The sequence below is a fragment of the Salvelinus fontinalis genome, chromosome 40 (assembly GCF_029448725.1).
Source record: "Salvelinus fontinalis isolate EN_2023a chromosome 40, ASM2944872v1, whole genome shotgun sequence".
Taxonomy (NCBI): domain Eukaryota; kingdom Metazoa; phylum Chordata; class Actinopteri; order Salmoniformes; family Salmonidae; genus Salvelinus; species Salvelinus fontinalis.
Genome location: NC_074704.1, coordinates 18619226 through 18643020, shown reverse-complemented (window position 1 = coordinate 18643020; position 23795 = coordinate 18619226). Strand labels below are relative to the sequence as shown.

At 44.7% G+C, this 23795-nt stretch overlaps 1 protein-coding gene across 1 annotated transcript in view; it reads right to left on the bottom strand.

Moving 5' to 3' along the window:
* The window catches only part of LOC129839855 (sodium/potassium/calcium exchanger 3-like), a 69054-nt gene that overhangs the window by 42956 nt on the left and 2303 nt on the right, over nt 1-23795 (bottom strand). The window contains exon 2 of the mRNA XM_055907541.1: nt 20292-20426. Coding sequence (XP_055763516.1) covers nt 20292-20426 — 135 coding nt within the window. The remainder of the gene's footprint in view (nt 1-20291; nt 20427-23795) is intronic.

The following is a 23795-nucleotide window of genomic DNA, read 5'->3' as shown; positions in this document are numbered from 1 at the left end:
TATTGTCAAAGAAAGAAAGAAATGAAAATACGAGCTGAAAGCACTGCTGCTTAAAATATGACATACATCACCGGGATAAAAATAGCCACGGAACTTCAGCCCCATGCACCATATGGCTGCGTTGCAAAGCATTCTGGGGAATTGACTTGACGCGTGGGGGAACTAGAACATTGTAGAAGAGAGATGGTGTTAAAACAAGGACAAGGGAAAAGTGATAGAATAGCACGTACCGTATCTCTCTCATGCATAGGTCGACAAAACGGAGGGTTAACAGAATTGTGTTATGACGAAAGTCATCGTACCCTACCCGTGTACACTCATCACCTGACATTTAGTATGGTTTGAGGATATTGAGGACAACAATGACAAAACAACATCATCATTAGGGTAGTTTTCAGTGTTGCATTAAAATGAGCAATAACCTAGTTATTTCACGCTCTCCGGAGCCAGGCTCATGCACGTGCACCGTGCACGGACGCTCTTGTGTGCAGCCTGGTTGTGCACGTGGAGGGTTAGGGGCCTCCTCTCAACACATGCTCAGCAGACGCTGACGCGTGGTGACACATTGCGTGTCGTGAGTGTAGTTACCTTGCTGTGTAATGTGACATTTAAGGTCTCCTGCTTTCGCTGGCTGTGGTGCATCACACACAATCTGTGCTGAGCTAAACAAGATGCGTGTGTGCGCCAAACCGCATTTTGTCTACAGCATGAAAACGCCACTTCTGAACACGTATCCTCTACTATTTCTCATAGTAATGCCTTCCTGCAGTTGTATGTTACATTTGTAGTGCTGGATGATTAACCAAAATGTCGGTTATTTACAGTTTTTTAAACAACTAATTGACCTATGTCTGTTCAATTATTAGATTTAAAAAAATATATAATTGTGAACTCAATGCGCACATTGCGCTGCATTTCTCTAGAGATAAATCAGATCACGCCTGAACTGTGCAATGTAGTAGGGAGTTGTAGTTTCCAACAGGGCCAATGTTCTACATAGTTTAGCGCAGAAAACGCGATAATTACCTATAATGACCATAATCCATTGCGAGGCTACTTGTCCGGTCTGAGACAGAAGAATGCGCGATCAAGAGGGCATATATAGAGAGCAGTTGCTTCGTGAGGTATTGATATTCAACAGCCATGAAAATATGCCTTATTTACTTTGAAGAACTACAAAATAGTGTTTTTTTCAGACAGCACAGGCAGCATTAACTAATAAAGTCATCAAATAAAACAAATGTAATATACACCACAAGTGAAATATTTTATTATAGTAACATAATGTGAATAAATGAAGGTTAATAAGTGATAAGCAGTAATGGACAGTCACCATGGGACTTGTATTCATAGTTTTATTATGTGTTGTTACAGCATTTAACCCACATAATGCATAGTCCATTTAATGTTTTTAAAAATTATCGAAACCAAAATCGAAAATGTTGATAATTCTTTTATAATCGAACCGAGATCAAAAAGCACTAATCACTCAGCACTATCCGATCCTATACTATCCTATCCTATCATATCCTATACTAACCTATCCTATCATATCCTATACTATCCTATCATATCCTCTCATATCCTATACTAACCTATCCTATCATATCCTATACTAACCTAACCTATCCTATCCTATACTAACCTATCCTATCCTATACTATCCTCTCATATCCTATACTAACCTATCCTATCATATACTAACCTATCCTATCCTAACCTATCCTATCCTATACTATCCTCTCATATCCTATACTATCCTATACTAACCTATCCTATCCTATACTATCCTCTCATATCCTATACTAACCTATCCTATCATATACTAACCTATCCTATCCTAACCTATCCTATCCTATACTATCCTCTCATATCCTATACTATCCTATCCTGTACTATCCTCTCATATCCTATACTATCCTATCCTGTACTATCCTCTCATATCCTATACTATCCTATCATATCCTCTCATATCCTATACTAACCTATCCTATCATATCCTATACTAACCTAACCTATCCTATCCTATACTAACCTATCCTATCCTATACTATCCTCTCATATCCTATACTAACCTATCCTATCATATACTAACCTATCCTATCCTAACCTATCCTATCCTATACTATCCTCTCATATCCTATACTATCCTATACTAACCTATCCTATCCTATACTATCCTCTCATATCCTATACTAACCTATCCTATCATATACTAACCTATCCTATCCTAACCTATCCTATCCTATACTATCCTCTCATATCCTATACTATCCTATCCTGTACTATCCTCTCATATCCTATACTATCCTATCCTGTACTATCCTATACTATCCTATCCTGTCCTATCCTATCCTATCCTATACTATCCTATCCTATCCTATCCTATACTATACATTTGTAATGTATTTATTACATTTGCTGTATCTTAAGAGGACCATTCTTTAAAATGTTCAACGTAATAGGCATAATAATACTATGATCTTATGGAAGCGTATCGTTGTCAAAATCTACTTTAAAATATTAACTGGATAATGTTACAAGATGACATGGCGTCATACCCTGGTTGTTCTGAACAGAACGAGCCTGTTTGTTTATTGGAAAGAAAATTTGCCGCAGCACACGCACCTGAATGCACTCTCGATTCCTTTCTACGCGCACCAAAATTACAATCTGTTTCTCTGAATGACCTTGTGAAAGCCCAACACTGTAAGGTCATATTTTATAACTTAGCTAGTCATGTTGCCAATAGAACAAGCTTTCAAATCATGCCCACCTGACCCAGATTGTGATTTATAATAGACTGTTTTGGGATTGTGTAAACAGCAACAGTAATTGTGTGATGGCGGGGATGCAAGGTTGTGTTTAAAATGAAACAACTACAAGTGTGCATGCTCTAGTTTCTCAATGTTACAGCTACACAGCGGCCACATGGAGACACCAGTTAGTCCTCTCACTCAAACCCCTGTAATTTTTTTGTCTTATGTTGCACCTACCCCACATTTTTCAGGAATACTGTTATCATGTAACAGAATGTATCCAGAGTATTGTCAGATTTCGTTATCAACAAATGCGGTGAAAAGTACGGTAAATGTAAAATGCACATAAAATCAACAGCGTTACATTTGGATTCAGTCTTGTGTCAGGTAAAATGTTGTGTGCTCACCTTTGGTCTAATCATTTCCCCATTAACTCCAAACTGTTCCCTTTCAATTGCTACCATGGTTATGCATGTGGTTTTCATATTTCTTCTGTAAGAAGCATTTCAATTGAGCCCTATCCATATAGGCCAATTCCCACAAGTGTAAAAGTGAACAGATTATAATAGGTAATAATATAAACAAGTATTTGATGTTATTTGATACCTGTCTGCTTGATTCAACACCAACAATCTTTGAACGCGAGATGACATCCGGCCCCTCCCCTCCAATCGCCTCCAGCCAATAACAAGACAAAGCGGGCTTCCGAACTGACATATCACATCCACCCTAGCGAATGACATGTGAGTGAATTCACACTAAGTGACAACTAATCTCCCGTGGGCAGATTCTGTGTGTAGACCGATCTGCCGGGACTGAATGGGATGCATGATCTAACGAGCAGCATTAGTTCTGGTTTTGGGCTTTTCGTCACTGGTTATTTGGACGTTTCAGGATTGGGTGAAAGCAGTGCTTAAACTGCTTTGACTTGAGTTACAGTAAGAGCAGAGCTGTGTGTGTGTGTGTGTGTATGTGTGTGTATGTGTGTGTACGTGTGTGTATGTGTGTGTGTGTGTGTGTGTGTGTGTGTGTGTGTGTGTGGTGTGTGTGTGTGTGTGTGAGTGTGTGTGTGTGTGTGTGTGGTGTGTGTGTGTGTGTGTGTGAGTGTGTGTGTGTGTGTGGTGTGTGTGTGTGGTGTGTGTGTGTGTGTGTGTGTGTGTGTGTGGTGTGTGTGTGTGTGTGTGGTGTGTGTGTGTGTGTGTGGTGTGTGTGTGTGGTGTGTGTGTGTGTGTGTGAGTGTGTGGTGTGTGTGTGTGTGTGTGGTGTGTGTGTGTGTGTGTGGTGTGTGTGTGTGGTGTGTGTGTGGTGTGTGTGTGTGGTGTGTGTGTGTGTGTGTGAGTGTGTGGTGTGTGTGTGGTGTGTGTGTGTGGTGTGTGTGTGTGTGTGTGAGTGTGTGTGTGTGTGTGGTGTGTGTGTGTGTGTGTGTGTGTGGTGTGTGTGTGTGGTGTGTGTGTGTGTGTGTGGTGTGTGTGTGTGTGTGTGAGTGTGTGTGGTGTGTGTGTGTGGTGTGTGTGTGTGTGTGTGTGTGTGTGGTGTGTGTGTGTGTGTGAGTGTGTGTGTGGTGTGTGTGTGTGTGTGTGGTGTGTGTGTGTGTGTGTGTGTGTGTGGTGTGTGTGTGTGTGTGTGTGTGGTGTGTGGTGTGTGGTGTGTGTGTGTGTGTGTGTGTGTGAGTGTGTGTGTGTGTGGTGTGTGTGTGTGGTGTGTGTGTGTGTGTGTGTGTGTGGTGTGTGTGTGGTGTGTGTGTGGTGTGTGTGTGTGTGTGTGAGTGTGTGTGTGTGTGTGGTGTGTGTGTGGTGTGGTGTGTGTGTGTGTGTGTGGTGTGTGTGTGTGTGTGTGTGGTGTGTGTGTGTGTGTGTGTGTGTGGTGTGTGTGTGGTGTGTGTGTGTGTGTGTGTGTGTGTGTGTGTGTGGTGTGTGTGTGTGTGTGTGTGTGGTGTGTGTGTGTGTGTGTGTGTGGTGTGTGTGTGTGTGGTGTGTGTGTGTGTGGTGTGTGTGTGTGTGTGTGTGTGTGTGTGTGTGTGTGTGTGTGTGTGTGTGTGTGTGTGTGTGTGTGTGTGTGGTGTGTGTGTGTGTGTGTGTGTGTGTGATTGCGTGCCGTTTGGAGGAGTTTTCTCAGTTGAAAGTGTCAGTTAGACACTAGGATGGCGTGCCAAGCTGGACACACGCCTGGGGAGACAATGAGAAAGACTAAAAATAACTTAAAAGAACCCTCTTCGGGTCATTTGTTTGGGAAGGTATATTGTTGGGAAATGTAACCACTCTCCAATATACAGATAGACCTATGGATGTTCAAGGTGATATACAGCGAGTGATAATACCATTAAGGCCATCATGAACCTACAGATGTGGGAGCTTCAATTGACCAATATTGTCACAGCAAAATAATCCTGCAGCAAGAGGATTTGAACGTTTAGACCATAATGTTGCATAATCTGTGGTTAGGCTATAAACTGGCCAAAAGTAGGCCACATGAAAAGTGCAACACTTAATATAACCGTGTGTTAGTGCAGGTTTTAAGTGAATTTATGTAAATCACAAAGCTAATCTGCATTACCTACGATGGCATAGAAAATCCTCAGCGACAAAAGAGAGATCAAATTACGATCCTACATCTGTATCACCTTAAAAGCCCATCATCTTAACCGAACCTGAAATAAGCTAACCTAAGATAGGACTCATCACTATCACTAGGGAAAACACTATCGACGCCACCGAGTGAAAGGTATGTGCTGATGTGACCCAGCATCTTCTACTGAAATCCCTGGCCTCACTTGCACTCTCTCTCTAACTCAGGGACGCTCATTGTACTGCACTGAGCCACAGCATCACACCTACTCTACCTACTCAAGAGGAATGTGTGACTGTGTAAAAATGTAAAAAGACATAGGTTTCTTTAAGCTCCTCTGACCTCTCTGGGGAAACAGTTAAAGGAATTCGATGTTCCTAGCAGTCAGGAAGACTGCTGAACATCCCCCCCAATCTCCCATCTCATTCACTTTCAGATGAATCTTTAAAGGTGTGTGGAGTGACTTCCCCTGTAGGACAACATCCGTGGTTCTATAATTCAACGGTGAGCTGCTAAGAGAGGGAAGGAGAAAGAAGGAGAGATATGGTGAGACAGAGAGGGAGCGAGAGAGAGAGAGGTACAGATGGGAAATTGAGAGGGAGAGAGAAAGAGAGAGAGAAAACGATAACAGCAAAAAAAGAGGTGTTGACCCCAGTGACAGTTTCGGGGAGACTTGCTAAGCTAATTGCAGAGATGGATTGGTCTTATTCCCACGAGGAACGATCTCCTCCTCATTCCTCATGCAATAAGTATATGGCGTCTGCAATCTGCACACTAAAGTACACACACACACCATCTGTAGCTGTTGATGTTACGTTATTATGAAAACCCCAACCTCAGCCCCCTCAAGTATCACAATACCCAGCAGTTGATTTCTCAAAGGAAATCTCTCTCGGTATAGACGGGTCATCACCAATATGAATATGATTAGCAAACCTGGGTTCAAATAGAATTGAAACTGCAACTGTCCACCCCACCCATCTGGCAGGCTATAGCAACTCAAGGCGGGCTAGAGGAAAAACTTTAAGTACTTGAAGGCTTTGGAATAGTAGTACAACCCAGATCTGATGTTTATCACGATGTAAAAGCTGACAGTTATAAGTCATAAGATTTTTTATTTTATTTCATCAACTGTATATTGAGTTAGACAAGGCTTCATCTCTTCTAGTGGGCCTACGGGTCAAAGTGCTAGGAGTCCACACACGCACGCACGCAGGCAAACACGCACGCACGCAAGCACGCAGGGAAACACACACACACGTATGCACGTACGCACGCACGCAGGCAGGCAAACACACATACCTACCTACATACCTACCTTAGCTATCACCCACCTCTACAGACATCTGGGGCATCATACTCCAATTAATCAATTGGTCCTTCTAGCTTCCTAAGGGTATCACACTCACACTCACACTCACACACACACACACACACACACACACACACACACACACACAGTGCACACACACACACACACACAAACACACAGTGCACACAGTGCACACACACACTGTTCAGAAGGAACCCTGATTAAGTCATGGCCAAAACAGATAGTGTGTGCTGAAGACTGAATGCCTCTGGGAAGGCAGGAAACCCCTGGAGAGAGCAGTGCACTGTCGCAGCCTCATACACGGGCTGGGGTCCCCTCTGCAGCAGCAGTGTGTGTGTTCTCCTTTTATCGTGGCATACTGTATCATATGGGCACGCAGTTGTCGAGAACGTTATCGGTTAAGTCTAGACGTTGTGCATAACGCATATGGAATTGTCTCCAGTATCCTATTGAAGTACAGGAGAACTTAAAGAACACAGGGATTAGCTATAAAAGAGAAGCAGTTTTCAATCATGTCATGTTTAAAATGGCATGTTTAAAATGGCATGTTTAAAATGTCATGTTTAAAATGTCATGTTTAAAATGTCATGTTTAAAACATCATGTTTAAAATGGCATGTTTAAAATATCATGTTTAAAATGTCATGTTTAAAATATCATGTTTAAAATGTCATGTTTAAAATGGCATGTTCGAAATGGCATGTTTAAAATCGACGGATAAGTTGAAAAAGCAAGTGCCAATGAAAACAGTGATTTTCGATGACGAGAACAAGGTCGTTCTAATGAAAACAGTGATTTTTGATGACGAGAACAAGGTCGTTCTAATGAAAACAGTGATCTTCGATGACGAGAACAAGGTCTAGTTCTAATGAAAACAGTGATTTTCGATGACGAGAACAAGGTCGTTCTAATGAAAACAGTGATCTTCGATGACGAGAACAAGGTCTAGTTCTAATGAAAACAGTGATCTTCGATGACGAGAACAAGGTCTAGTTCTAATGAAAACAGTGATCTTCGATGACGAGAACAAGGTCTAGTTCTAATAAAAACAGTGATCTTCGATGACGAGAACAAGGTCTAGTTCTAATGAAAACAGTGATTTTCGATGACGAGAACAAGGTCTAGTTCTAATGAAAACAGTGAACGTCGATGACGAGAACAAGGTCTAGTTCTAATGAAAACAGTGATCTTCGATGACGAGAACAAGGTCTAGTTCTAATGAAAACAGTGATCGTCGATGACGAGAACAAGTTCTAGTTCTAATGAAAACAGTGATCTTCGATGACGAGAACAAGGTCGTTCTAATGAAAACAGTGATTTTCGATGACGAGAACAAGGTCTAGTTCTAATGAAAACAGTGATTTTGATGACGAGAACAAGGTCGTTCTAATGAAAACAGTGATCTTCGATGACGAGAACAAGGTCTAGTTCTAATAAAAACAGTGATCTTCGATGACGAGAACAAGGTCTAGTTCTAATGAAAACAGTGATCTTCAATGACGAGAACAAGGTCTAGTTCTAATAAAAACAGTGATCTTCGATGACGAGAACAAGGTCTAGTTCTAATAAAAACTGTGATCTTCGATGACGAGAACAAGGTCTAGTTCTAATGAAAACAGTGATTTTCGATGACGAGAACAAGGTCGTTCTAATGAAAACAGTGATTTTCGATGACGAGAACAAGGTCTAGTTCTAATGAAAACAGTGATTTTCGATGACGAGAACAAGGTCTAGTTCTAATGAAAACAGTGATTTTCGATGACGAGAACAAGGTCTAGTTCTAATGAAAACAGTGATTTTCGATGACGAGAACAAGGTCGTTCTAATGAAAACAGTGATCTTCGATGACGAGAACAAGGTCTAGTTCTAATGAAAACAGTGATTTTCGATGACGAGAACAAGGTCGTTCTAATGAAAACAGTGATCTTCGATGACGAGAACAAGGTCTAGTTCTAATGAAAACAGTGATCTTCGATGACGAGAACAAGGTCTAGTTCAAGGTCTAGTTCTAATGAAAACAGTGATCGTCGATGACGATGACGAGAACAAATTCTAGTTCTAATGAAAACAGTGATCTTCGATGACGAGAACAAGGTCTAGTTCTAATGAAAACAGTGATCTTCGATGACGAGAACAAGGTCTAGTTCAAGGTCTAGTTCTAATGAAAACAGTGATCTTCAATGACGAGAACAAGGTCTAGTTCTAATGAAAACAGTGATCTTCAATGACGAGAACAAGGTCTAGTTCTAATGAAAACAGTGATCTTCAATGACGAGAACAAGGTCTAGTTCTAATGAAAACAGTGATCTTCAATGACGAGAACAAGGTCTAGTTCTAATGAAAACAGTGATCTTCGATGACGAGAACAAGGTCTAGTTCTAATGAAAACAGTGATCTTCGATGACGAGAACAAGGTCTAGTTCTAATGAAAACAGTGATCTTCGATGACGAGAACAAGGTCTAGTTCAAGGTCTAGTTCTAATGAAAACAGTGCTCGTCGATGACGAGAACAAGTTCTAGTTCTAATGAAAACAGTGATCGTTGATGACGAGAACAAGTTCTAGTTCTAATGAAAACAGTGATCGTTGATGACGAGAACAAGGTCTAGTTCTAATGAAAACAGTGATCGTTGATGACGAGAACAAGTTCTAGTTCTAATGAAAACAGTGATCGTTGATGACGAGAACAAGGTCTAGTTCTAAGAACATCCTTTGTGTTGTTTTATGACAAACTGTACAAGTCTGATGTTCAATAGTCTCACAGCAGTAAATCAAAGGCCATGAAAGCGTCTTATAAACCCACACACCCTTTGGGTCTCTATCTCTTTGTCTGTCACCTATTCTTCAATCGCATAGCCCTATCAGCAATCTCACACATCTCCACTCTTCCCTTTTCTGGCCAGATCCTCTCCTCTGCTCTCTCCTTTCCCCTCCTCTGCTCCTCTCCCCACCTCTCCTCTCTTCTTTCCCCTCCCTTCCTTTCCTCTCCTCACCTCTCTCCTCGCCTCCTTTCTGCTCTTCTCTCCTTTCCCCTCCTCTCCTTTCCTCTCCTCTCTCCTTTCCCCTCCTTTCCTCTCCCCTCCTTTCCTTCCCTCTCCTCTTTCCTTTCCTTTCCCCTCCCTTCCTTTCCTCTCCCCTTACCCTCCCCTGATTTTCTCTCCTCTCCCCCCCTTTCTCCTCTCCCTCTCCTCTCACCTTGCCTCTCCTCTCTCCCCTCCCCTGATTTCCTCTCCTCTCATCTGATCTTTTCTCCCCTCCTCTCCTCTCTCATTTCCCCTCCCCTCCGCTGATTTCCTCTCCTCTCCCCTAATTTCCTCTCCTCTCTCCCCTAATTTCCTCTCCTCTCTCCCCTAATTTCCTCTCCTTTCCTCTGATCTTTTCGCCCCTCCTCTCTCATTTCCCCTCCTCCAATTTCCTCTCCTCTCCCCTAATTTCCTCTCCTCTCTCCCCTCCCCTAATTTCCTCTTCTCTATCCCCTCCCCTAATTTCCTCTCCTCTCTCCCCTCCCCTAATTTCCTTTTTTCTCCCCTGCTCTTTTATCCCCTCCCCTCTCCCCTTCCCTCCTTTCCATTCCTCTCTCCTTTCTTCTCCTCTCCCCTCCTCTGCTTTTTTCTCCCCTCCCCTCCTCTCCTCTGATCTTTTCTCCCCTCCTCTCCTCTCTCATTTCCCCTCCCCTCCTTTACTCTCCCCCCTATTCTCCTCTCCCCTCCTCTGCTCCTCTCTCCTTTCCCATCCCCTCCTTCCCTCTCATCTCTCCTTTCCCCTCCCCTCCCCTAATTTCCTCTCCTCTCTCCTTATTTCCTCTCCTCTCCCCCCTGCTCTTTTCTCCCCTCCCCTCGCCTCTCCCCTTCCCTCCTTTCCATTCCTCTCTCCTTTCCCCTCCTTACCTCTACCCTCCCCTCCTCTGCTTTTTCTCCCCTCCCTCCCCCCTTTCCTCTCTCCTCTCTCATTTCCCCTCCCCTCCTCTCCCCTCCCCCCTCTTCTCCTCTCCCCTCCTCTGCTCCTCTCTCCTTTCCCATCCCCTCCTTTCCTCTCATCTCTCCTTTTCCATCCCCTCCTTTCCTCTCATCTCTCCTTTCCCCAAGCATCAGAAATCAGAAATAAACTCACCCAGCGGGGTCCCCGTAATTAAAATCATGGAAGGTGGGCGTAAATGGGTAATTTCATGCCTTTCTGGCGGCATGTGTGTGTATGTTTGTCTGTGTGTGTAATGTGTGTGTTCTTGTGTGTGTGGGCACACACGTGTGTGTGTGTGTTAGTGAAATGAGGGGTTCCGTCTGAAGTGGAGGAGCAGCAGGACGTTGGTGGAAGGAACAGAACAATCAGAGAAGTCTTCTGCTGGTACTTCAGGGGAGCTCACGCCGAGCATCATCAAGGCCTGCACTGTACACATGTCCATCTCCACTGCTGAGGCAGCAGGGGTACCGGTACTGTACTGTACACATGTCCATCTCTACTGCTGAGGCAGCAGGGGTACCGGTACTGTACACATGTCCATCTCTACTGCTGAGGCAGCAGGGGTACCGGTACTGTACTGTACACATGTCCATCTCCACTGCTGGGGCAGCAGGGGTACCGGTACTGTACACATGTCCATCTCTACTGCTGAGGCAGCAGGGGTACCGGTACTGTACACATCTCCACTGCTGGGGCAGCAGGGGTACCGGTACTGCACTGTACACATGTCCATCTCCACTGCTGAGGCAGCAGGGGTACCGGTACTGTACTGTACACATGTCCATCTCCACTGCTGAGGCAGCAGGGGTACCGGTACTGTACTGTACACATGTCCATCTCCACTGCTGAGGCAGCAGGGGTACCGGTACTGTACTGTACACATGTCTATCTCCACTGCTGGGGCAGCAGGGGTACCGGTACTGTACTGTACACATGTCCATCTCCACTGCTGAGGCAGCAGGGGTACCGGTACTGTACTGTACACATGTCCATCTCCACTGCTGGGGCAGCAGGGGTACCGGTACTGTACTGTACTGTACACATGTCTGTCTCTACTGCTGAGGCAGCAGGGGTACCGGTACTGTACTGTACACATGTCCATCTCCACTGCTGGGGTAGCAGGGGTACCGGTACTGCACTGTACTGTACACATCTCCACTGCTGGGGCAGCAGGGGTACCGGTACTGTACTGTACACATGTCCATCTCCACTGCTGGGGCAGCAGGGGTACCGGTACTGTACTGTACACATGTCCATCTCCACTGCTGAGGCAGCAGGGGTACCGGTACTGTACTGTACACATGTCCATCTCCACTGCTGAGGCAGCAGGGGTACCGGTACTGCACTGTACACATGTCCATCTCCACTGCTGAGGCAGCAGGGGTACCGGTACTGTACTGTACACATGTCCATCTCCACTGCTGAGGCAGCAGGGGTACCGGTACTGTACTGTACACATGGCCATCTCCACTGCTGAGGCAGCAGGGGTACCGGTACTGTACTGTACACATCTCCACTGCTGGGGCAGCAGGGGTACCGGTACTGTACTGTACACATGTCCATCTCCACTGCTGAGGCAGCAGGGGTACCGGTACTGTACTGTACACATGTCCATCTCCACTGCTGAGGCAGTAGGGGTACCGGTACTGTACTGTACACATGGCCATCTCCACTGCTGAGGCAGCAGGGGTACCGGTACTGTACTGTACACATGTCCATCTCCACTGCTGGGGCAGCAGGGGTACCGGTACTGTACTGTACACATGTCCATCTCCACTGCTGAGGCAGCAGGGGTACCGGTACTGTACTGTACACATGTCCATCTCCACTGCTGAGGCAGCAGGGGTACCGGTACTGTACTGTACACATCTCCACTGCTGGGGCAGCAGGGGTACCGGTACTGTACTGTACACATGTCCATCTCCACTGCTGAGGCAGCAGGGGTACCGGTACTGTACTGTACACATGTCCATCTCCACTGCTGAGGCAGCAGGGGTACCGGTACTGTACTGTACACATGTCCATCTCCACTGCTGAGGCAGCAGGGGTACCGGTACTGCACTGTACACATGTCCATCTCCACTGCTGAGGCAGCAGGGGTACCGGTACTGTACTGTACACATCTCTACTGCTGAGGCAGCAGGGGAACCGGTACTCAGACACAGACACGCATACAGGGTGCTCTCTCTCACACGGACAATAACACACATAGACAGACAAGAAAATATGCACTCACAGACACACAAATTTGCACACACTGTAAATGTACACTAACACACTCACAGACACACGCAATCATAAACGCAATCATACACCCCCCCTCCTGAAAAGCACTTTCTCAAAAGGTCAAATCAACACATGACTCACTCTTAACACGAACACACTCTACATCTATTTTTACCAGGAACAGGACTCGCAAATGAAATGAGGAAAATGGGTGAAAGAAGGTTTCACTTTTATGAGAGGTTATTAGTCCAAACTGTGTGAGTGTGTGTGTGTGTGTGGGGGGGGGGGGGGGGGGGGGGGGGGGGGGGGGGGGCGTGCGTGTGTGTATGCATATTTAAAGAGGGGTTATTATTTAGTCCAACCTCTACCTTTACGCTACGCGTCACTGGAGTCACCCCAGAGTCCTGGCCTCTTAAACGCTCGCTGTCATTTTAACAAGGAGAAGGAGAGGTGAACTATAATAGGCAGGGAAAGGAGAATAACTTGACCTCAGACCCCTATCTCCCTTTTATAGACCACAAGGTTGACCTTGAGGGAGGAGGATGAGATGGGAGATTGATTGTGGCCATTTTGCTTAATTAGCATACCAGAGAGTGGGGGAAAGGAGAGGGAATGTGGTGGGTAAGGTAAACCGTGAAGGGTGTGTGTGTGTGGGGGGGGGGGGGGGGGGGGGGATATGACAGCGTGTGTGTGTCATCATTATCTCGTAGCTCAAGGTAAGAAAACAAAACATTAATGCAATGCTTCAGTGAAACCCTCTCCATCCCCTCTTCCCCTCCCTCCTTCTCCTTCCCCTCTTCCCCTCCCTCCTTCTCCATCCCCTCTTTCCCTCCCTCCTTCTCCTTCCCCTCTTCCCCTCCCTCCTTCTCCATCCCCTCCCTCCTTCTCCATCCCCTCTTCCCCTCCCTCCTTCTCCTTCCCCTCTTCCCCTCCCTCCTTCTCCATCCCCTCTTTCCCTCCCTCCTTCTCCTTCCCCTCTTCCCCTCCCTCCTTCTCCATCCCCTCTTCCCCTCCCTCCTTCTCCATCCCCTCTTCCCCTCCCTCCTTCTCCATCCCCTCTTCCCCTCCCTCCTTCTCCATCCCTTCTTCCCCTCCCTCCTTCTCCATCCCTTCTTCCCCTCCCTCCTCCTCCATCCCTTCTTCCCCTCCCTCCTTCTCCATCCCTTCTTCCCCTCCCTCCTTCTCCATCCCTTCTTCCCCTCCCTCCTTCTCCATCCCTTCTTCCCCTCCCTCCTTCTCCATCCCTTCTTCCCCTCCCTCCTTCTCCATCCCTTCTTCCCCTCCCTCCTTCTCCATCCCTTCTTCCCCTCCCTCCTTCTCCATCCCTTCTTCCCCTCCCTCCTTCTCCATCCCTTCTTCCCCTCCCTCCTTCTCCATCCCTTCTTCCCCTCCCTCCTTCTCCATCCCTTCTTCCCCTCCCTCCTTCTCCATCCCTTCTTCCCCTCCCTCCTTCTCCATCCCTTCTTCCCCTCCCTCCTTCTCCATCCCTTCTTCCCCTCCCTCCTTCTCCATCCCTTCTTCCCCTCCCTCCTTCCCAATCCCTTCTTCCCCTCCCTCCTTCTCCATCCCCTCTTCCCCTCCCTCCTTCTCCCAAGCTTCAGTTCAACCCACCATTACAACAGAGTTGAATGTCAAATTTCCTCCATCCATATGGGGCTATAAATAGACACTGGGCTAGATGATGCAGGATAGGCCGGTCTGGAAGATGATGGTGATGAAAGTCCATAAATGCATAAGCAGCTGACCAATAAGAACACAGTAGCAGCTGTGGTTCATATGGGGAAGGATGTGGGATTTTGAAGACGAAAAACATATAAGAGACCTGCTTCAAATTCACTCAGTTTTAGCCTACGATTTTATTCACTTTATTAACTCTGTAGGGATATGCACTTCTAAACCTGTCAAGTACACTGCTAAGAATAATGGTGCTTAGCAGTTATATATACAGAACCAGTCAAAAGTTTGGACACACATACCCATTCAGGGGGTTTTCTACGTTGTAGAATAATAGTGAAGACATCAAAACTATGAAATAACACATATGAAATCATGTAGTAACCAAAAAAAGTGTTAAACTATATTTTAGATTCTTCAAAAGTAGCCACTTTTTTCCTTCATGACAGCTTTGTACACTCTTGGCATGCTCAACTAGCTTCATGAGGAATGCTTTTCCAACAGTCTTGAAGGAGTTCCCACTAGAGGTCGACCGATTAATCGGAATGGCCAATTAATTAGGGCCGATTTCAAGTTTTCATAACAATCGGAAATCGGTAATTTTGGACGCCGATTTTTACATTTTAAATTGTATTTATTTTTTACACCTTTATTTAACTAGGCAAGTCAGTTAAGAACACATTCTTATTTTCAATGATGGCCTAGGAACGGTGGGTTAACTGCCTTGTTCAGGGGCAGAACGACAGATTTTTACCTTGTCAGCTCGGGGATTCAATCTTGCAACCTTACGGTTAACTAGTCCAACGCTCTAACCACCTGCCTCACGAGGAGCCCGCCTGTTACGCGAATGCAGTAAGAAGCCAAGGTAAGTTGCTAGCTAGCATTAAACTTATCTTATGAAAAACAATCAATCAATCAATCATAATCACTAGTTATAACTACATATGGTTGATGATATTACTAGTTTATCTAGCGTGTCCTGCGTTGCATATAATCGATGCGGTGCGCATTCGCGAAAAAGGACTGCCGTTGCTCCAACGTGTACCTAACCATAAACATCAATGCCTTTCTTAAAATCAAAACACAGAAGTATATATTTTTAAACCTGCATATTTAGCTAAAAGAAATCCAGGTTAGCAGGCAATATTAACCAGGTGTCACGATCGTCTTTAGGAGAGAATGAGGACCAAGGCGCAGCGCGTGGAAAGTACATCTTCTCTTTATTAGAAGAAGGACAAAACGAAACAAAAAAACAACAAACAGACGAACGTGAAGCTATAAATGACTAAGTGCAAAAAACCATGCGACATAGACATAGACAATTCCCCACAAACAGCTAAACGCCTATGGTTGCCTTAAATATGGCTCCCAATCAGAGACAACAATAACCAGCTGTCTCTAATTGAGACCCAATTCAGGCAACCATAGACTTTCCTAGAACCTACACTCAACCATAGACACAGCTAGACACATTCACTCAACACAAACCCATACACTACACCCAACACCCCCTTTACCATATAACCACCCAAAACCGACAAAACACAAACATTCCCCATGTCACACCCTGACCTAACTAAAATAATAAAGAAAACAAAGAATACTAAGGCCAGGGCGTGACACCAGGTGAAATTGTGTCACTTCTCTTGCGTTCATTGCACGCAGAGTCATGGTATATGCAACAGTTTGGGCCGCCTGGCTCATTGCAAACTAATTTGCCAGAATGTTATGTAATTATGACATAACATTGAAGGTTGTGCAATGTAACAGGAATATTTAGACTGATGGATGCCACCCGTTAGATAAAATACGGAACGGTTCCATATTTCACTGAAAGAATAAATGTTTTGTTTTCGAGATGATAGTTTCTGGATTCGACCATATTAATGACCTAAGGCTCGTATTTCTGTGTGTTATTATGTTATAATTAAGTCTATGATTTGATAAAGCAGTCTGACTGAGCGATGGTGGGCACCTGCAGGCTCGTAAGCATTCATTCAAACAGCACGTTCGTGCGTTTTGACAGCAGCTCTGCTGTTTATGAATTCAAGCCTATCAACTCCCGAGATTAGGCTGGTGTAACCGATGTGAAATGGCTAGCTAGTTAGCGGGGTCCGCGCTAATAGCGTTTGAAACGTCACTCGCTCTGAGACTCGGAGTAGTTGTTCCCCTTGCTCTGCATGGGTAACGCTGCTTCGAGGTTGGCTGTTGTCGATGTGTTCCTGGTTCGAGCCCAGGTAGCGGCGAGGAGAGGGATGGAAGCTATACTATTACACTGGCAATACTAAAGTGCCTATAAGAACATCCAATAGTCTAAGGTATATGAAATAGAAATCGTATAGAGGGAAATAGTCCTATAATTCCTAAAATAACTACAACCTAAAACTTCTTACCTGGGAATATTGAAGACTCATGTTAAAAGGAACCACGAGCTTTTATATGTTCTCATGTTCTGAGCAAGGAACTTAAATGTTAGCTTTCTTACATGGCACATATTGCACTTTTACTTTCTTCTCCAACACTTTGTTTTTTCATTATTTAAACCAAATTGAACATGTTTCATTATTTATTTGAGGCTAAATGGATTTTATTGATGTATTATATTATGTTAAAGTGTTCATTCAGTATTGTTGTAATTGTCATTATTACAATTAAATATATATATATTTTTTTAAATCGGCCAATTAATCGGTATCGGCGTTGAAAAATCATAATCGGTCGACCTCTAGTTCACACATATGCTTTTCCTTCACTCTGCGGTGCAACTCATCCCAAACCATCTCAATTGGGTTGAGGTCGGGTGATTGTGCAGGCCAGGTCATCTGATGCAGCACTCAATCACACTCCTTCTTGTTCAAATAGCCCTTACACAGCCTGGAGGTGTTTTGGGTCATTGTTCCATTGAAAAACAAATGATAGTCCCACTAAGCGTAAACCAGATGGGATGGTGTATTGCTGCAGAATGCTGTGATAGCCATGCTGGTTAAGTGTGCCTTGAATTCTAAATAAATCACAGACAGTGTCACCAGCAAAGCACCCCCACACCAACACACCTCCTCCTCCATGCTTCATGGTGGGAACCACACATGTAGACATCATCCGTTCACCTACTCCGCATCTCACAAAGACACAACGGTTTGAACCAACAATCTCAAATTTGCACTCATCAGACCAAAGGACAGATTTCCACCTGTCTAAAGTCCATTGCTCATGTTTCTTGGCCAAAGTAAGTCTCTTCTTCTTATTGGTGTCCTTTCTTTGCAGCAATTTGACCATAAAGGCCTGATGCACGCAGTCTCCTCTGGACAGTTGATGTTGAGATGTGTCTGTTACTTGAACTCTGTGAAGCATTTATTTGGGTTGCAATCTGAGGCTGGTAACTCTAATGAACTTATCCTCTGCAGCAGAGGTAACTCTGGGTCTTCCTTTCCTGTGGCGGTCCTCTTGAGAGCCAGGTTCATCATAGCGCTTGATGGTTTTTGCGACTGCACTTGAAGAATCTTTCAAAATTCTTCAAATTTTCCAGATTGACTGACCTTCGTGTCTTAAAGTAATGATGAGCTGTCGTTTCTCTTTGCTTATTTGAGCTGTTCTTGACATAATATGGACCTCTACCTTGTCACAACACAACTGATTGGCTTAAACGCATTTAAAAGGAAAGAAATTTGAAATGCATTCCAGGTGACTACCTCATGAAGCTGGTTGAGAGGAGTGGTTCTGCAGGTGGTGACCACAGACCACTTCTCAGTTCCTATGCTTCCTGGCTGATGTTTTGGTCACTTTTGAATGCTGGCGGTGCTTTCACTCTAGTGGTAGCATGAGACGGAGTCTACAACCCACACAAGTGGCTCAGGTAGTGCAGCTCATCCAGGATGGCACATCAATGCGAGCTGTGGCAAGAAGGTTTGCTGTGTCTGTCAGCGTAGTGTCCAGAGCATGGAAGCGCTACCAGGAGACAGGCCAGTACATCAGGAGACGTGGAGGAGGCCGTAGGAGGGCAACAACCCAGCAGCAGGACCGCTACCTCCGCCTTTGTGCAAGGAGGAGCACTGCCAGAGCCCTGCAAAATGACCTCCAGCAGGCCACAAATGTGCATGTGTCTGCTCAAACGGTCAGAAACAGACTCCATGAGGGTGGTATGAGGGCCCGACGTCCACAGGTGGGGGTTGTGCTTACAGCCCAACACCGTGCAGGACGTTTGGCATTTGCCAGAGAACACCAAGATTGGAAAATTCGCCACTGGCGCCCTGTGCTCTTCACAGATGAAAGCAGGTTCACACTGAGCACATGTGACAGACGTGACAGAGTCTGGAGACGCCGTGGAGAACGTTCTGCTGCCTGCAACATCCTCCAGCATGACCGGTTTGGCGGTGGGTCAGTCATGGTGTGGGGTGGCATTGCTTTGGGGGGCCGCACAAACCTCCATGTGCTCGCCAGAGGTAGCCTGACTGCCATTAGGTACCGAGATGAGATCCTCAGACCCCTTGTGAGACCATATGCTGGTGCGGTTGGCCCTGGGTTCCTTCTAATGCAAGACAATGCTAGACCTCATGTGGCTGGAGTGTGTCAGCAGTTCCTGCAAGAGGAAGGCATTGATGCTATTGACTGGCCCGCCCGTTCCCCAGACCTGAATCCAATTGAGCACATCTGGGACATCCTGTCTCGCTCCATCCTCCAACGCCACGTTGCACCACAGACTGTCCAGGAGATCCCTCAGGAGGACCATCCGCCACCTCATCAGGAGCATGCCCATGCCCAGGCACGTGGAGGCCACACACACTACTGAGCCTCATTTTGACTTGTTTTAAGGACATTACATCAAAGTTGGATCAGCCTGTAGTGTGGTTTTCCACTTTAATTTTGAGTGTGACTCCAAATCCAGACCTCCATGGGTTGATAAATTTGATTTCCATTGATAATTTTTGTGTGATTTTGTTGTCAGCACATTCAACTATGTAAAGAAAAAAGTATTTAATAAGAATATTTCATTCATTCAGATCTAGGATGTGTTATTTTAGTGTTCCCTTTATTTTTTTGAGCAGTGTATATATAGTTGTTCTATTTGAGGGATTTAACCCTTTTTGATTCTATACAGCACCATTTCATCTAACACTGTGTAGCCTAGTGGTTAGAGCATTGGACTAGTAACCGAAATGTTGCAAGATTGAATCCCTGAGCTGACAAGGTGAAAATCTGTCGTTCTGCCCCTGAACAAGGCAGTTAACCCACTATTCCTAGGCTGTCATTGAAAATAAGAATTTGTTCTTAACTGACTTGCCTAGTTAAATAAAGGTAAAATAAAAACATGTAACTCAAGCATTCTTACACACCATTCATCCATCGACGCGTGCCGGCTTGAACAGTCAAGCCCAAGTCGCTCGTTGATGATCAGATAAGAGGTCGCCATGGAAACTGGGGCCATTCACTTTTCAGAAAAGCTACAGGGGTCCCAGAATGTGACCGAGAATAAGTGTGAAAAGTGCTGAAACACCCAGAAAGAACACTACCGTGTGTATGTGTGTGTGTGTGTGTGTGTGTGTGTGTGTGTGTGTGTGTGTGTGTGTGTGTGTGTGTGTGTGAGAGAGAGAGTGATGTACTGTAGGCTCATGGGAGCCTATCTGACCCAAGTCTGTTTTACCCCAGATTGGGAAGACAAGGAGAGATGGGAATAACGGAGGGAGAATACGGGGTGCTCTCTTCCTTCCTTCTTTCTCTCTTACCTGGAGCGGGGGCAAGAGAGGATGGAATATGAGAGGTTTCATTTCTTTCATTTTGTTACCTGGCTCGGTGCAGTTTTTCTTTTCTTCGTCCTCTTCCATGCTGCTATTACTGTCCAATGTGTCCACCTCCTGCAGTAGCCTCCTGCCTCCCCATCGCTCATCATCATACGTGGTGGGGCTGGATGTGTCATAACCTACGAGACACAGGTAGAGGAGGCTTGAAAAGAGCTAACCAGGGCATGTTCATTAGGGCACATTGATCAAAATTCTTTGCAACACAAAATGAAAATGAGCATTTGTTATTGGACCAGTTCAGTATTACCTCCCGGTTTCTCTCTGTTTTATTCTGTTTTGTCCCTACTTAACATGACCATGATCTACTTTGAAATCAACAAAAAGTCTGAGGAGGATTATTTTGTCAGTGTCGAAGTTATATTCATCAAGTTATTATGCACTGAGAAATGAAACGAAGGGAAAGGACTGGGGGCAGAATACATTGTATTGAATCACACAAAATGTCACTTGAATCATGACTGCACTCTGAATAAAGAACACATCTAGAGGCAAAAACAGGGTACAGGATTCATTCATGTTCTTCTTTGGACAACCCGAAACCCACTCTAACCTTTTCAGCTGGCTGACCACACGTCTGACAGACGCAAAAGAGAAATGCTTCGAATCAAAATCCGAAGCAGAGGTATTCAATTGTCCTACAGTCAGACCTAGAGGCATGGCTGAACTTTCCACCTGGCATCATCACCTTTGATTCTGTACTCTTGAGGCAGGCAGCGGGGGGCAAAGGGCGCGCCAACATTCAATGTGTATTTACCTCCTCTCACAGACACACACAGGCCATCCATACACACACATACATACACGCACACACACAGAAATAACAAGCCTATCGCACCGGTGATTAATGTGTCACTGCCTGCAAGGCATGAGGGTTTCTCCACTAAGCTCAGAGAACATAACACGCACGCACTTCATGAAGTGGATCATAAATAATCAACAGAATTAATATATATTCGGCACGTTGTTTAATAGTTTCGCAGACAGGCACACAATGGGAAGAGGAGAAATGCATTAGCTGGAGTGTCATTGTTGGTTTGAACACACACACACACAGTAAGTAGTGTGTGTCCCTGTTGCATTGCGTTGTTCCGTTACCAGGATGCGCACACTGACATAGCAGTGATGCACAAATCATGAGTATGAAATATGAATATTCATATACAAGCACCAAGCCTCCTGTCCCTGTTCTGTAATGGATTCAATGGGATATAAGTGACAGCTCACGAAAAGCAAACGTCGACCTCGAATAGCAAGCTGTGTGTTTTAAAGTTAAAGTGCTTTGTATAGAGTAGTAGAGGAAGAGAGTAGGAGTGGACAGCCTTTTGTCTCTCTCTGTAACCTGGAGAAGTGTTTTTAGTATACCCCTGGGTACTCTGCCCTGATTTCAGCTTAGCTGCAGTATAAAACACCTGAGCTTTACAACGGTTGTACAGGCAATGCTTCTCTGACACACCTACTCATTCAAGGGATTTTCTTTACTTTGACTATTTTCTACATTGTAGAATAATAGTGAAGACATCAAAACTATGAAATAACACATATGGAATCATGTAGTAACCAAAAAAGTGTTAAACGTATTTTTTTAAATATTTGAGGTTCTTCAAAGTAGCCACCTTTTGCCCCGATGACAGCTTTGCACACTCTTGGCATTCTCAACCAGCTTCATGAGGAATGCTTTTCCAACAGTTTTGAAGGAGTTCCCACATATGCACTTGTTGGCTGCTTTTCCTCCACTCTGCTCATTCCAAGCCATCTCAATGAGGTTGAGGTCAGGTAATTGTGGAGGCCAGGTCATTTGATGCAGTACTCCATCACTCTCACTGGTCAAATAGCCCTTACACAGCCTAGGGGTGTATTGGTCATTGTCCTGTTGAAAAACAAATGATTGTTCCACTAAGCGGAAACCAGATGGGAAGGCATATCACTGCAGAATGCTGTGGTAGCCATGCTGGTTAAGTGTACCTTAAATTCTAAATAAAATCACAGACAGTGTCAGCAGCAAAGTACCATCACACCTCCTCCTCCATGCTTCACGGTGGGAACCACACATGCGGAGATCATCCGTCTTACAAACACACGGCGGTTGGAACCAAAAATCTGAAATTTGGAGTCATCATACCAAAGGACAGATTTCCACCGGTCTAATGTCCATTGCTCGGGTTTCTTGGCCCAAGCAAGTCTCTTCTTATTATTGGTGTCCTTAAGTAGTGGTTTCTTTGCAGCAATTCGACCATGAAGGACTGATTCACACAGTCTCCTCTGAACAGTTGATGTTGAGAAGTGTCTGTTACTTGATTTTTTTGGGCTGCAATTTCTGAGGCTGGTAAATCTAATGAACTTATCCTCTGCAGCAGAGGTAACTCTGGGTCTTCCTTTCCTGTGGCGGTCCTCATGAGAGACAGTTTCATCATAGCGCTTGATGGCTTTTGAGACTGCACTTGAAGAAACAATCAAAGTTTTGACTGACCTTCATGTCTTAAAGTAATGATGGACTGTAATTTATCTTTGCTTATTTGAGCTGTTCTTGCCATAATATGGACTTGGTATTTAACCAAATAAAACTCTTCTGTATACCACCCCTAAATTGTCACAACACAACTGATTGGCTCAAATGTATTAAGGAAAGAATTTCCACAAATTAACTTTTAACAAGGCACACCTATTCATTGAAATGCAATCCAGGTGACTACCTCATGAAGCTGGTATGAGAAAATGCCAAGAGTATGCAAAACACTTTTTTTGGTTACTACATGATTCCATATGTCTTATTTAATAGTTATGATGTCTTCACTAGTATTCTACAACGTAGAAAATAGCAAAAAGAAAGGAAAACCCTAGAATGAGTAGGTGTGTCCAAACCTTTGACTGGTACTGTAAATAAATACAGTTAAAGTCAGAAGTTTACATACACCTTGGCCAAATACATTTAAACTCAGTTTTTGGGAGCAATTTCCAAATGCCTGAAGGTACCACGTTCATCTGTACAAACAATAGTACGCAAGTATAAACACCATGGGACCACGCAGCCGTCATACCGCTCAGGAAGGAGACGCGTTCTGTCTCCTAAAGATGAATGTACTTTGGTGCGAAAAGTGAAAATCAATCCCAGAACAACAGCAAAGGACCTTGTGAAGATGCTGGAGGAAACAGGTACAAAAGTATCTAAATCCACAGTAAAATGAGTCCTATATCGACATAACCTGAAAGGCCGCTCAGCAAGGAAGAAGCCACTGCTCCAAAACCGCCATAAAAAAGCCAGACTATGGTTTGCAACTGCACATGGGGACAAAGATTGTAATTTTTGGAGAAATGTCCTCTGGTCTGATGAAACAAAAATAGAACTGTTTGGCCATAATGACCATCTTTATGTTTAGAGGAAAAACGGGGAGGCTTGCAAGCCGAAGAACACCATGAAGCACGGGGGTGGCAGCATCATCTTGTGGGGGTGCTTTGCTGCAGGAGGGACTGGTGCACTTCACAAAATAGAT